This window comes from Oncorhynchus clarkii, chromosome 15 (genome assembly GCF_045791955.1).
Source record: "Oncorhynchus clarkii lewisi isolate Uvic-CL-2024 chromosome 15, UVic_Ocla_1.0, whole genome shotgun sequence".
Taxonomy (NCBI): Eukaryota; Metazoa; Chordata; class Actinopteri; order Salmoniformes; family Salmonidae; genus Oncorhynchus; species Oncorhynchus clarkii.
The window spans coordinates 15,451,443-15,467,112 of NC_092161.1; the positions used below are offsets into that span (position 1 = coordinate 15,451,443).

Below are 15,670 nucleotides of genomic sequence, written 5' to 3' on the forward strand. Positions count from 1 at the left end.
ATTAACTCTGTTCCTTGAATAGTCCTGGCCAGCCCGGTTTACCTAAAGCAGGCCTGGGTGGAAGAAGGCAAGATTGACCTGTTAAATATCTGCAAGGATCACTTCTGTACCTGACAGGTGTGTACAGGTGAGAGATGTGGACAATCCTGCCTCATCTCAAGACATCAGTCAGGAAGTTAAAGCTTGGTTGCAAATGGGTCTTCCAAATGGACAATGACCCCAAGCATACTTCCAAAGTTGTGGCAAAATGGCTTAGGAACAACAAAGTCAAGGAGTGGCCATCACAAAGCCCTGAACTCAATCCTATAGAACATTTGTGGGCAGTAGAGGCCTACAAACCTGACTCAGTTACATCAGCTCTGACAGGATGAATGGGCCACAATTCACCCAACTTATTGTGGAAAGCTTGTGGAAGGCTACCCGAAACGTTTGACCCAAGTTAAACAATTTAAAGGCAATGCTACCAAATACTAATTGAGTGTATGTAAACTTCGGACCCACTCACATTCCCATGTGATGAAAGAAATAAAAGCTGAAATAAATCACTCTCTACTATTATTCTGACATTTCACATTCTTAAAATAAAGTGGTGATCCTAACTGACCTAAGACAGGTAATTTTTATTCGGATTAAATGTCAGGAATTGTAAAAAACTGATATTAAATGTATTTGTCTAAGGTGTATGCAAACTTCCGATTTAAACTGTATGTTCTATGTGCACTATTTCTATGCTTCCCGTTCTTACGTTTCATTTTTGCGTCTTTTACTTTCGGCTTTAAACACACGCTTCAAACTACTGAAAATACAATATTTTTGGTTATGTAAAAGTTATTTCACTGCATGCTCTTCATGTTTTTGATTTAACCAAACTAGAACATCTGGTGTATTGAATTTAGGCAATTATTGAACTGATCAATTAGCTCAGTTGGCAGGGCCGGCGTCCAAATGAAATATTGAAAAACTGAGCATTTATTTGACCGAGAAAATGTGTCGACAAAGACTCATCGATCTCAGTTAAAGCATCGGCGGGAGCAAAACAGCGCCCCCCGTCTCCGTATGTGTAGACCATGTATCTGATGCTGTCTGGACCAAGAGTATGGCATGTCATAATATTTCTGTCAGATAAATATAGAGGGCCATGTTTCGCTCGATCAGATGCTTTCTCCGGTGATGTAGTTTCAGTAGAGGAAGAGGCGAGGCAAAGCAAGAGGGCTCACTCTCGCCAGAATATGTCCAGTACAAGACCAACGCGTTTCTATGGGAATAATATGCAGACCTAAGCTTGTCGCCTGCCTTCACGCCTTTGGGACAAAGACTCCCATTGTTAGGGCAGAAAAATTAGCATCTCGTCATTACATACAGATCTCTGGTTTCAGCTTCTTGCGAATTGGAAAATAAAGTAGGGGAGTGCACATCGCACAGCTAGGATGCTGGACTGCATCCTAAAATAAAAAATTATTCCTGTCCAAATAAAAACATTCAAAATACTTCACCAGGGACATGACTTATCCACAGACGATCGTTAGCTTATTGTTTTTTGTGTGTAGGCCTATGCCTATTTGGGATGCCCACAATTTGGGCACACGGGAATATGTCTAGCTGATTGAGTTGCGTGGCCAGTGAAAAGCCTCTAAAATATGTGTGAAGTTAATGTGTTTTGAGTATCATTTAAAATGTTGCATCAAGATGGGGAGGGGTTGTGTGGATCTCTCCAGAATACATGCATATGTAGGAACGTGCTCATTTGGCAATGTTGGATTACCGATTGTCTTAACTCACCACGTCCACCACCAATAAACAGAGTTTCTCAGTCATTTTTTCTTTGCCTCGCACAAGCCAACGAAGTCTGTTTTTTAACATCCATTGCGCTTGATAGTTCCTAAGTATTAGAACAATCTTTCCAACACTCCCGGCCTCGATAATCACCAAGCCTCGGCGTGAAAGAGCAAAATATCATGATCTGATGACCCCATATAGTCAGTGGAAATGTTATTTTAAAAAACAGCAGTCTGTCTAGAGCTCACTGGGTGGGAAACTCTGAGGGCCCGGAATAGGCTAGTTGATACAATGTTGCAGTTCACTAACAATAGCTCAAGTCAAGGCAGATAGAAAGGGAGGCAGAGAGGTGGAGAAGAGAGATGATTGTGATTGAAAGAAGCAGAATTTTCATCAGGTTATTTTCTACTGTTTTTATTTGTCAGCTTTACTTAGTTGAGATGGAAGTTACAGGCCTACTGCTGCATTGGCCTATAGGCTGTCTCGGAGTTCTATGAGCTCATTTCTTTAGCCGCCAATGGATCACAGTGTATCAATGTGTTCATGTGGCAGAGGCTGCTGCTCTCACCTCAGTTCAATTTGAACTTTGACATTTTTATCATTTTATTTCAGATTTTTATGATTAACCACGTGACAATGATTGAGAAAATAAAATATTGAAATTAAACTGTTGCACAAAAATGTGCATATAAAACAATTATCATAACTGACACTAAGAACGGTAGAAATGCTAGGGTAAACTGGAAACATCCACAAACTTGAAACTCACCAGCTGCCTATGGTCTTTACTATTACAATCTGAACATGCAAGAGGATGCACACATAAGGTGGTCCTGGGAAAAAACATGCCCCGCCTATGGATGTCAAAGGCCGGTCCAACTGATTAGTTCTGCCCCCGGCCCGGTCAGTTGGTCAGGTGTGGTGCCTAGACAGAACAAAATCCTGCAGTACCAGTGGGACTCCAGGAGCACGGTTACCTACACCTGCTCTACACTATACTTGCTCGTTTTGTAACAAACTGAAATTAGGCAAACATTTTGCAACCAGGAAATGGTGGAACGATTTATGCATAGTGCATCTTTAAATATCAGTTGGCCATCTTACTTCCCCACCACATTACTCTCTCTGTCAGGAGAGCAGCTACATTGCATGGGCTTTACATTGACAGCGTGGTACAGAATGTCAGGTGGTCAGGTGGTCGTGGTTCAGGCTGTGGTCAGTCTGCAGCAGTGTGATCTATAATATATACAGCCTATCAACTGTTAACCACTGACTCCATTTGGATTGCTCCAAGCTTCCATTCACCAGTTGGCACCTGTGAAAGAGAGAGAGCGAGAGAGAGCGAGAGCGAGAGAGAGAGAGAGAGAGAGAGCGAGACAGAGAGAGCGAGACAGAGAGTGCGAGACAGAGAGTGCGAGAGAGGTCTTGTGAATATAGGTGTTAGGTTAAGAAGTAGAGCAACTAGGGTTGTAATGGTCCTATTAGTGGGCAAGATGATTGTCTAGAGGAAAGGAGAGGACTTGATTGGCTCAGGGTCAGACATAAATGAGATCTAGGGAACAGATGGACTGACTGACTAATGTACGTAACCAGACAGGAAGGTAAGCAGAGGCCAGTCATAGGAATTACACTGTCAATCAACCAACCAATCAGTGAATGACTGAGGTCACTAAACATGGCTGGGAAGTTGTGGTTCTCTGAACAGGTCTGTGAATGACAACACACTGTACTTTTTAACTTCTGTTTCCTGGTTTACATTGACTGTACATACTTATGTTTTGGGGTACTAACTGACCGTTAATATTGTGGTTCTGTTGTCTCGTTGATCCAGACAGGTTGCAAGGGCTATTAGGAGGCCAGTTGTTCCTTTGCTGGTCTCCCATGTCTTGTCTAATCATGCCACCTCTCCTCTGACCCCCCTAGAGAGAGAGAGAGAGAAAGCGAGAGAGCAAGAGAGAAACATCCAAGATATATTTAAAGAAAGATACAGATAATATCCATTTTATTCACTTCCCTACCAAATGTAAACAGACACACGCACACCCTCACACACCCTCACACAGTCTCACCATGTCTCCAGGCCACCTCCTCCCTCTCCGTGGTGGGCCTGACCAGCCTGAAAAGCCCTCCTGTTCCTCGTCTTCCTCTCTACCATACCCCCCCTGATGGTCACTGAGACAGAGTGTGTGAGAGGGAGAGATGGTATTAAAATGCACCCTTCCTCCACTTCTTAAGGTAATCACTGATCTGACAGATTGGGTGAACACAAGGATCTGTAGATCAGTGATGACTCCAAGAAAGGGAGGAAGGAATCATTGTAATATTCAAAAGAAGCCCCATCATGTCTTCACTGTGTTGTAGTACCTCCCGGCAGCCAGGGGGTGCTGTGAGAGCCTGCCTCCAGGTATGGTGACCTTCACTCCCTCCAGCCTCTCCTGTCTCCTTCTCTCCAGGTCATGTCTCAGGTCTCCGGGATCTCTCACTGCCTGCTGCTGCCTCTGATCACACAACACATCAATAATACATCACTCAATCAACCAATTCATTCAGGAACCAATCAGTCCATTGACATATCAATCATAAACCTCTACACATTATTGTACCTGCATGCGGCCAACTTTAGAGAAGACAGGTTCCATATCAGGTTCTGACATACTCATGTTGAACAGCCTGGACGAGAGGAATACAAATATATTGTTTGTAAACAGCACATTAAAGGCTTAAACAAAAGCTCTAAAGATATTCAAATTACCATGGTAACCAGGTGTTCATGTACCTGTTCAGAGTTGGTCCTTCTTCCTCCTGCTCCTCCTCCTCAGGCAGACCTCCATCTTGGGGGCCAGAGAAACGCTCGTTCAGTGTCACACCATCGCCCCTAAAGTAATGCTCTGGAGAATATCAGAGAAAGAAAGAGTAAGAGATTGATTGCCTTGAAGGCTGTGATAAGTATCTATAGGTTCTGTCTGAGGTGGGCACATTAGTGTCAATGAGCGGTGTGTGTGTGTACACAAGTGGCTGTGCGCAGCGCATATTCAGGTTGTATTTGTTTCGTTTCCTAACCTTTGACCTGGTGCACCAGGGTGATGATCTCCTGGGCGAAAGTCCCAGAGTGCATTGCGGACTCCTGGTACGTCCCAGAATGCTCTAGCATGGGCAGGAAGTCTAGGCGCTGGCGGCCCACGTTGACCAGATCCAGTGACAGCTGGCGGTCTGAGGAGTAGCACAGCTGGCTGGAGGAACGGAGGAGGGATGAGCAACGGAGGAGGGATGAGAAACGGAGGAGGGATGAGAAACGGAGGAGGGATGAGAAACGGAGGAGGGATGGGAAACAGAGGAGGGATGAGAAACAGAGGAGGGATGAGCAACGGAGGAGGGATGAGAAACGGAGGAGGGATGAGAAACGGAGGAGGGATGAGAAACGGAGGAGGGATGAGAAACGGAGGAGGGATGAGAAACAGAGGAGAGATGAGCAACGGAGGAGAGATGAGCAACAGAGGAGGGATGAGAAACAGAGGAGGGATGAGCAACGGAGGAAGGAAGCGGTGGAGGCATTACAATCTGAGATCAGGCCTGAATACAAGGGTTTAACTATGAAGTTATAGTACTAGTAGATTCTAACATAGTTTACTGTGGTAGCTAGCTGATGGGAAATTTGTGGAAAGGGTTTGATTTAAGTAAAGACTGTAGTTTGGGGGTGGAACTAAGTCATTTGTTCTGAACAACAAAATGTATGCATGCATGAATAAGTCATTTTGGATAAAAGCATCTGATAAATGGTATATTTATATTCTGAATTCAATAATACTGTTGAGGGGAGTTAAGTGGATCTCTTATGTAAATCAAATATTACTAAACATTGTGTACTGAACAACCTTACCTTGACCGAGGCATCTGTAAACACACTACACTTACCTTCACATTTTAAAGCTTTAGGAAAAATGACTGATTAAGTACATCATCAAGAGCTGTTGGTTTGGACATATTTGCAAAAATGCACTTAAAGTCCAAATTAGGTCAAATTGTTTAAAATGAGTTTGAAACGCAACAGGAAGAGAGTGAGACATTACTCGTCTCCAGGAAGAGAGTAAGACATTACTCGTCTCCAGGGATGTAGTTGTGAAACGCTGAACGCCAGTCGAGATAACGGGTGGGGGGGTAACGCTAATGCTAACCAAGTGTATGTGGTGTAAAAGGTGCATCAACGCTCTTGATGAAATAAAATAAAAAAGGTGTGTGAACAGTGATTATCCTCCACTACATCCCCGCCCACTTCCTGTGCCAGTGTATCACTGGCATGGGTCAAAGGTGAAAATACATGCTTCTTTAAATGTTTCGCTGTCTGCATTTGTCAATCGACAGTGTAGTTCTTGTCCTTGGTTGGTGAAATGTTGACAGTGTAGATGCTTGACCTTGGTTGGTGAAATGTTGACAGTGTAGTTCTTGTCCTTGGTTGGTGAAATGCTGAGAGTGTAGTTATTGTCCTTGGTTGGTGAAATGCTGAGAGTGTAGTTCTTGTCCTTGGTTGGAGAAATGTTGACAGTGTAGTTGCTTGTCCTTGAACGGTCCAGAGTGGACAGGATAGATATTGTCCTTGATTGACCCAAGGTAGACAGTATGTTCTCTTGCAGGTGTGGTTTTCGTGAGCAAGTTGTGTCAAGATGAAGTGTAGACTGACAGAACCCATCTGTACAGGAATGTTTCTGAGATGTCCTTTTTCAGAGCAAAACTCAAGTGTTTTCATGAGGATTCATCCATGCTGAACTATTGGCTGATACATCGGCTGTGTTTGAGGTTTCAATTCCTCTTCTTCCCAAAGTGTTCATTCTGGGGCCTTTTAACTAGGCCGAGTCCAGATTCACTGTCAGGAATACCTTAGTCCTCACCGAGTTGGGTTTCCCCTTGCTGTTGTAATGCTTTGACAGAGCTGTTTTCCTGGTGCAAAATGGAGTTCATCAACAGTCATATGGTTCTGAGAGCCTCCTGGAGAAGAGAAACTATTAGTGGGATTGAGTTTGAGCATTATTACTCCCTGATTGGTCCATGAGTATCAGTGTCAATACGGGTGGAAAAGACAGCTGAACGTTAGCTTGAAGAAGTCAAGCCGAAAGCTTTATTTTCATGTGTTGAGTCTAAAAGTATTTTTCACTCTTTCCAATGTGGAAGTTCATCTCCACATATTCATCATCCACTGCTTTTCTGACTGGACATCATCCTAGTCATCTCCAGATATTCATCATCCACTGCTTTTCTGACTGGACATCATCCTAGTCATCTCCACATATTCATCATCCACTGCTTTTCTGACTGGACATCATCCTAGTCATCTCCACATATTCATCATCCACTGCTTTTCTGACTGGACATCATCCTAGTCATCTCCACATATTCATCATCCACTGCTTTTCTGACTGGACATCATCCTAGTCATCTCCACATATTCATCATCCACTGCTTTTCTGACTGGACATCATCCTGGTCATCTCCAGACCTTCACATTGCCTTCTGCTCTTCTCAACTCTTGCTTGTGTCTACTAGCTGGTCACTCAGGCCGTCTTCAGTATATCCAGAAGGTGGATCTCTCAGTGTGTTTAATGACTGTGCTCCTCCATCCAATGATTGGATTCTCCCTGGTCTGTTCACGTCCCTGATTTAGGCCATAGCATCCGGTCTTTACTTGTAGTCATCCAGTGTTGTCCTTTGTTCTGGTACAGCTCAAAGTGAGTTATACTAAGAACCTGTAGCCTTTGGTTGCTTTAAGGACAACATCATTGCCTTGAGTTGTTGTTCAGATAGTCAGGTCTGCTCAGTGCTGCGCTTTATAGTCCATTTCTTTGAGTGAACCTGTTTGTAGAAAGGTATGCAGGGCCACTCCAAACCCAGTTTGGTCGGAAGACCCATGCAGAACAGATCCCCCAGGTTTCTGAAAATATGTGGTGAGTGTTGAGAGAATTTGGATCCAAGTTTGCCTCAGAAGCGTAGGTATTGTGAGACCGTGGCAGAATCTCCTTTAGGCCTTGAGACTCTTTAGCATCATGGGTTTAGACATGAAGAACAACCAGGAACATGATAATGTGTGGCCTTGAGGGTGGTCAAGACGGTGACTGAAGTCGTTAAAGTCTTTGGCAAGTTTCAGTGGGAATGAGTCCACCTCAGATTAAACACATTGGATGAAGACTTAAAATTCTTCTTCTTGCTTGACAGATAAGTATGAAAATCCTCTAGAAGTCTGCAGAATAATATAGGCAATGATGGAAAGAACATGTTGACTTACCTTTGGACATTGGTCTGAATAAAATACAAAAGTTTGAGCTAGTTTAAGCTATTTGAAAGTCTTGTGACTAGAGCTGGTGTTTTGGCATATGTATCCTCTCAGGCTGAGTGGGGTAAGGGTGAAGGGTCATTGCCTGGCTCAGAACAACACTGCTTCTGAAATAAGTCCTTTCACAATAGTCTTTCTCTGATTAGCTGATCAAGAGCTGATAATTCCAGGTGTTTCGCAAGACATTGAAAAAAACATGGTGGTTTCAAACGGATGTTCCTGAAGTGCAGTTCAGGACATATTCCAGCCCAAATCGTCTTCAGTCAACCGAAGACCAAGGCACCATGCAGTGGCTCAGTGACTGACATTTATCAGGCTCATCAACTCCATATTAGAATGTATTGGGTATCATGTATACAGGAAATCCTCCTATATACCAACGAGACTCTTCTGCAGTTGTTTGGTGCTCAGTTTGGTTAGTACCAATACTTCCCCTTGTCTTCATGGGTTCTGCATTTTCCTCCAAAACTCAGGTCAATCAGCTGTAGTGAGTGGCAGAACTGTGCCTCCTCCACTCCTCTCCATCCACTCTTTACTTTCCACAGCTCCTTCAGCACGTTCCACCATGCAGGCTGCTTGCTCTTTATTCATTTCAGCTGTGAAGGATGAGCTGCAAACACACTGCTGGCATCTGGTTGGTCTCTTGGCTGGTTGGTCTCTTGGCTGGTTGGTCTCTTGGCTGTCAGGGATGCTTTCGCTGTGGGAAGCCGCAACCACTCCCTTTGTGAGTTGCCACATTCTGTTGGGGTGTTCATTGGATGAGAGAGAGATTTCTGAACAACTGATGAGCCAAACCTCTGCCGTGAGCCATTAGGTTATTCATATGGTTGATAGTCTTCTACTGTGGCATCTCTGTTCTCTAGAATGTTGCAAAGCTGGTCTGAGACGTTCTGCCCCTCTTGATGAACAATAAAAGTTATTTGGGAGATCCCGACTTGCCTCCTCTATGAATTGATTCCACCTTTCTAATCATGAGAATGTGAAGGACAATGCTGTAAAATGTCCACTACTAAAAGGAGGCGTTTGGCGATTCGCCATGTTCATCACTGCAATGCCCCACATCAGGAAGGATTAGTTTGATGTATATAAATTGCGTCCCATCACAAATTCTCAGCTTGTAGAATAAAAACAATTGGTTAGAAGAAAACTTCCTCCTCTGGCTGTCAATGATCTCAGGGCTTCTGACTTTGTCTTCCTGCAGTTGACAGTGAGAGTTGAAAAGAAGCATGAACTTTCACCCTTGACCCCTAAACGTTGCTGTCGGAAACACCTTACCTGTTCTGGCCCACAGGCCGGTTCATGTCCACCTTGATGGTGAGCGTCTCCTTCTCGCCGGCGCCCATGCGAGGCATTCCTATATCGTTCTGCTGTTGGTTCCAGTTGGGGGTGAGATCACTATGCTGAGGTTTCCTAGGATCCATCCTGCCATGTGCTGGCGGACGGCTTCCTCGCGGCCCTGGTCCCCGGTCCTTCTCGCAGCGGGGCTCCTTGTCGCTCACCTCTGCCCAACCGGGCGCCTCCTCTCTGGGCTCCATGTCCCAGACGCCTCCCCTGGGTTGGTACCCCTGGTGCTCCGGAGGGGAGTGCTGGGGGAAGGCATCCCGGGGTCGGTACCCCTGCATTCCCTGAATTAGAGGCCGGGGCTGGTTCATGGAGGGCCCCATCTGTCTCTTGCCACCCTGGGCTGGGGCCCCCCTCTCCCCTCGGAATGCACTGTTTCTGGCCCTGGGCTCTGTGGGACTACCTCTATCTTGGAAGCCCATGGGGCTGGCTCTCCCATGACGATCAGGGCTTCTTCTGGACTCATGTATAGGCCCTCTCCTCTCCTCGTGTACTGGCCCTCTCCTCGCCTCGTGGACAGGCCCTCTCCTCTCCTCGTGGACAGGGCCTCTCCTCTCCTCGTGGACAGGGCCTCTCCTCTCCTCGTGGACAGGGCCTCTCCTCTCCTCGTGGACAGGGCCTCTCCTCTCCTCGTGGACAGGGCCTCTCCTCTCCTCGTGGACAGGGCCTCTCCTCTCCTCGTGGACAGGGCCTCTCCTCTCCTCGTGGACAGGGCCTCTCCTCTCCTCGTGTACAGGCCCTCTCCTCGCCTCGTGGACAGGGCCTCTCCTCTCCTCGTGGACAGGGCCTCTCCTCGCCTCGTGGACAGGGCCTCTCCTCGCCTCATGGACAGGGCCTCTCCTCGCCTCATGGACAGGGCCTCTCCTCGCCTCATGGACAGGCCCTCTCCTCTCCTCATGGACAGGCCCTCTCCTCTCCTCCTGGACAGGCCCTCTCCTCTCCTCATGGACAGGCCCTCTCCTCTCCTCATGATCAAGCCGACCCCTGGCCTCTTCTCTGGTATTGGACCTGCTATCCGACTTCCTGAACCGCTCCTCAGTGGCTCTGGCCCGGTGGTGACGGTGACTGAATCGGTCGTGGCTTGGGCTCTGGTCGGGGCCACGGCCCCTCTGGTTGTCGTAGAGTTCTGTCCCTCTGCTGTTTATAATACCATGGTCATGCTCCACGATGAGGGTTCCAGGCCCCCGGCCATCGTGGCTCCCTGAGGGGCCCCTGCGCCCCCGTGGCCCTCCTCCTCCGTACCCTTCCCGGGGCCTCTCCAACGAGGGGCGGCGCACCCTAAACTCTGTCTCCTTCCCGTACCTGTGTCGACATAAAGAGCAGGTGACATGGTTCAGCACTGACCGAGGACATACGATCAAGCTGACTATACCTAACAAATATACAGATTTTGTAATAGCTAGCTTTCAATTTATTTAGGAAAACACGTAGCATATGAATAGAATTTATGGGCTAATAGATAGTACTTTACATATCGGTTAATGACAACAGTCATTCATGCAAGCTGATTAGCAATAAACAAAGCCATATGACATCACAGGCGCACAAAGCCTCTAGATTACAGCGGGTAACAATAGTAAAGTATTCAACTATATCACAGTGTACGTCATGACAAGCACCTGGTTCCAAGGATCACAGAGACAAGAGCATGTCATCCATGTTAAGCCATGCAATTCAATCTACTACTACTACTCTAAGGTTACATGATTACACAGGGGACACAGTAGCAGGATGAAGTTTGCGCTTAGAAAAAACAGGAAGCTGGGTTCTCCTCTTCAATCTTCTTCTCTCGCTTTTGGCCATAAAATTCCAACGGAACACTGCTCAAATTTACCCAGGATGCACCGCTTCATCAGCTTCCCTCCGGTTTTGGTCAGAGATGGTGCTCTTCTCTCTATGCATGTCATCTCTGCTTCGGTCTCCATAGGGACCTGGAAAATCTCCACCCCTCCTCTCCCCCTTCCCCCCACCCTGAACCCTCTCCCTGGGGCTGCGGTCCCTGGACCTTCCCTGGCTCTGGTCCTGCTCTTCTCTTCTCCAGCCTGCAGAGGACACTATCTGGTGGTGGTGAGGACTGTAGTGAGGGTGCTGCGGGGCCAGTGATGGCAGCTTCTCTCTGGGTAGCCTCTGAGGGGAGTGGGGCAGCCCTTCGCTCCCGCTTCCTTTTCCCCTGCCACCCCCTCTGCCATCATGGGGGGAGAGCCTTCTGCGCTCGGCGTAGCCCAGCTCGTGAGGTGCCGGTGGGATTCTGCGATGGTGGAATTCCTCTGGGGGGAGGTGGTGGTCAAGCCTGTGGAGGCCTGGGGAAACAGGTCTTCTGTGGCCCTCTGGGCCATCTGGGTGGATCTCGTCCATGAAGCGAACCCACTGATCCTCCCCAGGCAGCCTGCCCAGGTCAGCCAGCACCTGCTGGGGGTTGAAGTCTGGGTCGTCCCAGGGGAACCGCCGACCATCCTGCCTGCGCGGACTAACTCTGAAATAACACACAAAAAGTATAAAACATTTTAATTGTAAAGCACCTTTCATACAGCGTGCTGAGATGAGACAACATTCTAAAGTAATCTTACTGACCCACACACTGGACTAGCATGTCAAATGAAGTGTGGAAGATATTTACCTGTGAGAATAGTGGGGCGATCGTGACCGTGGCCTCAACATTCTCTTTACTTTGAGAGATCAGTGGACAGAGAGAAAGAGTATGCATGGGTAAAATACCACAATTACACAGTTCCCTTGCTGTGACGCCATACAATAAGCATCAATAAGATTTATTTTTATATTTATGTCTACACATTTTCACAGGTGCAGCCAAATGCTTGTTTCTAGCTCCAACAGCGCAGTATACCTAACAATGCAAAACAATACACACAAATCCCCAAAACGTAAAGAAATTTAAAAAAATATCAGAACAAGAAATGTATGTCCTGAATATATAGCAATATACATTTCAGATTATTCAGCAAAATGCTAGGACTGTAACCAGCATTACTATGTCGTTTAACTTGGAAACTAAAGGGATTGAACTGTACAGTAGTAGAAAAACATTGAGAACTAAACGTTGTGTATGCTAGCTAGGCCATGCTAAAACCACTAGTCAGGAAGAAAACCAGACTTGGGACTATGATCAGCTCAAACGACGAAATATTTAACTAGTTACTACCAAACAATACCAGCTAACGTAGCTAAGTCTAATAAATAGCAGTGATTTACACCAGATTAACCGCCATATCTTAACATTTGTGTGTTTAATTGTCGTTGCTAGCCGACACTTCAACTCCACGATTTACGATGTGAATTGAGCGGCGACTTGTTTGGGCGACTGGCCGTTTATCAGCGTTGGGTGAATTTTGACTCGTTTTATTGTCGTCTAACTGGAGCTCACAGGTCACATAACATTAACACTGTCGTGTGGTATTATTTGGGTGTGGGAATCAGTCGTTTTTAATAAAAACTTCATTTTATGTGACGTCGGAGCTCCAGTCCGCCCACAATAGTCGCTGCTGCACCACATCGTGTATCGGTGAGTTTAATCGCCTATGTCGTAGCCAGCTATCTAGCTGCATGGCACTTACCCCAGCGCACGTTCCTACCAAAACTAGAGGATACGTAAACCAAAACACCAGTCTCGCACACACGATTTTATTACACAACTACTAGCTAGTAAGTAATGACGATCAAATATATCTCATATGAAGGACGTTCGTATTGTCTGCATTCAGGAAGTTGTACAGTTAACCGTCTTTGCCTCGCGACTTCAAAACAGAATAAACTGCCTTTGACCCGGAAACACACACAATAAGGATAGCGCCACTGTTAGGACGTTTGAGTCACAGACGAAGGGGGTTGGGGGTTAGTTATATCATCTTTGCTTGAGTTGTTTCCTCTGAACTAGATGTGTCCCCTACAATTCATTTTTTAATCAAAACTCACTGTAGAATACAAAAGTATTTTTTCACAAGACTGAGGATATAAAACATTAAGAACAGCTGCTCTTTCCATGACCAGGTGAATCCAGGTGAAAGCTATTATCCATAGCTTATTGATGTAATTTATTCAATCCACTTCATTCAGTGTAGATAAGGGGGGGAAACAGGTCAAAGAAAAATGTATAAACCTTGAGACAATTGAGACATGGATTGTGTATGAATGCCATTCAGAGGGTGAATGGGCAAGACAAACGATGTGCCTTTGAACGGGGTATGGTAGTAGGTGCCAGGCGCACCGGTTTGTCAAGAACTGCAAAGCTGCTGGGTTTTTCATGCTCAACAGTTTCCTGTGTGTCAAGAATGGTCCACCACCCAAAGGACATCCAGCCAACTCGTTCTGGTCATGTTGCTGCTCCAGTTTCAACTGTTCTGCCTGCGGCTATGGAACCCTGACCTGTTCACCGGAAGTGCTACATTGTCCCGGACCTGCTGTTTTCAACTCTCTCTCTCTACCGCACCTGCTGTTTCTAACTCAATGATTGGCTATGAAAAGCCAACTGACATTTACTCCTGAGGTGCTGACCTGTTGCACCCTCGACAACCACTGTGATTATTTTTATTTGAGCTTGCTGGTCTTCTATGAACATTTGAACATCTTGGCCATGTTCTGTTATAATCTCCACCTGACACAGCCAGAAGAGGACTGGCCACCTCTCAGAGCCTGGTTCCTCTCTAGATTTCTTTCTGGGCTCCAGCCTTTCTAGGGAGTTTTCCCTAGCCACGTGCTTCTACATCTGCATTGCTTGCTGTTTGGGGTTTAGGCTGGGTTTCTGTATAGCACTGTGTGACATCAGCTGATGTAAAAAAAGGGCTTTATAAATACATTTGATTGATTGATTGTGGGAAGCATTGGAGGCAACATAGCCAGCATCCTTGTGGAACGCCCTTCGAACACCTTGTAGAGTCCAGCCCCAACAAATTGAGGCTGCTCTGAGGGCAAAGGGGGGGTATGCTGTTTGTGCTGGGTGTTTATAAACAAAGTCACAGATATGGCTTGATGACGTTTTATTGTTGTTTTCAGCAGTTAGATCCATGCACCACGTCTACAGTTATATATTCCACCAAGCTGCAGTGACAGTGTTAAGTGATTTTTAGTGAATAACATTCTGACCTTAAGTCTTAAGTTTACTTAATTTACCCTTGGCATACAAAGAAAGCATTAGATTATGAACGAGCACAGAAAGAGAGAGGAAGAGAGATGGATGGACTGACTGATGGACGAACAGACATGGCAACTAAATCAAGAGTCAAGCGCCCTGAAGACAGCAAAGATAAACAGACTTTCCAGGCCTTTACCTACTCCTTTACCTACTCCTTTACCTACTCTAGTCCAGTAATTGAGATACAGCATCAACATTAGAGCCATTATAGACACTAGTCAGTGTCCCTTCACAAGGTTAGCTGGGTCGTGAGGAGTGGTTGGCACCTCACAGTGCCCTTCAGGGGGAACTGAAACAGAGATTGAAACCGTGAGGGGAGGGAGCACACATGCTGACCTACACCCGCCCTGAGAGCAAAGCAAGGCAACTGTTACAGTAAGATCGGTACAAGACCGTTACAGTAAGATCGGTACAAGACCGTTACAGTAAGATCGGTACAAGAACGTTACAGTAAGATCGGTACAAGACCGTTACAGTAAGATCGGTACAAGACCGTTACAGTAAGATCGGTACAAGACCGTTACAGTAAGATCGGTACAAGACCGTTACAGTACAGGAAGCATGTATGATTGGTAGAATTCCCAGCAGTAGTGGACAGCAGACTGTGAAGTGTCCTCTGTAGTGAGATAAATCTCCATGAGGTAAAGCCACAGTCATAGTGAATATAGCTGTTGACTGACTGAGCGATTACACAGACTGATGAGATACTGTAGGACAGGGTTCACTAACTGAATGTGCAGGCTTTTGTTCCTGCCCTAATCACCGTCTTCAGTCTGGTCCATGATTAATGGACTCAGGTGTGTTACTGTAGGGCTGGAACGAAAGCCTGCACACCCAATAGCTCCAGGACCACCCAGTAGCTCCAAAGTTGGAGACCCCTGCTGTAGGTTGACTGTGAGTTGCAGCATATACAGTCCAGTTCAGAGCAGAGTAGGGATGAGTGTTTTCAGAGCTGTTACACAACAGTAACTAAACCACAGCTAGCGCACACACAGCAAGCCAAAAACACATGCCACATCTTTTCAATATCCCCCAGCCCTACAAATACAAGACTGTTCACAGTTTTCTTTTTGCTCAGATTATAATAA

At 46.1% G+C, this 15,670-nt stretch overlaps 1 protein-coding gene across 1 annotated transcript; it reads right to left on the minus strand.

Moving 5' to 3' along the window:
- Window positions 1-2,169: 2,169 nt before the first annotated feature.
- Window positions 2,170-13,207, minus strand: LOC139366941 (zinc finger CCCH domain-containing protein 13-like). Its single transcript, XM_071104724.1, has 11 exons — window positions 13,009-13,207; window positions 12,054-12,102; window positions 11,271-11,909; window positions 9,371-10,738; window positions 4,837-5,006; window positions 4,553-4,664; window positions 4,380-4,446; window positions 4,141-4,274; window positions 3,846-3,948; window positions 3,572-3,695; window positions 2,170-3,091 (listed from the first exon to the last, which is right to left on the minus strand). Exons 2-11 carry the CDS (start codon window positions 12,092-12,094, stop codon window positions 3,078-3,080), a joined length of 2,772 nt encoding a protein of 923 aa, XP_070960825.1. The 5' UTR covers window positions 12,095-12,102; window positions 13,009-13,207; the 3' UTR covers window positions 2,170-3,077.
- Between the last annotated feature and the right edge of the window lie 2,463 nt (window positions 13,208-15,670).

Excerpts from the sequence above, each read along its gene's own strand:
- LOC139366941 (XM_071104724.1), bottom strand. The coding sequence starts at position 12,094 with ATGTTGAGGCCACGGTCACGATCGCCCCACTATTCTCACAG. Across the intron at positions 4,665-4,836 it reads CCTGGTGCACCAGGTCAAAG|AGCATTACTTTAGGGGCGAT; the intron begins GTTAGGAAACGA and ends GATATTCTCCAG. Across the intron at positions 3,696-3,845 it reads GGAGGTGGCCTGGAGACATG|GGGGGTCAGAGGAGAGGTGG; the intron begins GTGAGACTGTGT and ends CTCTCTCTCTAG.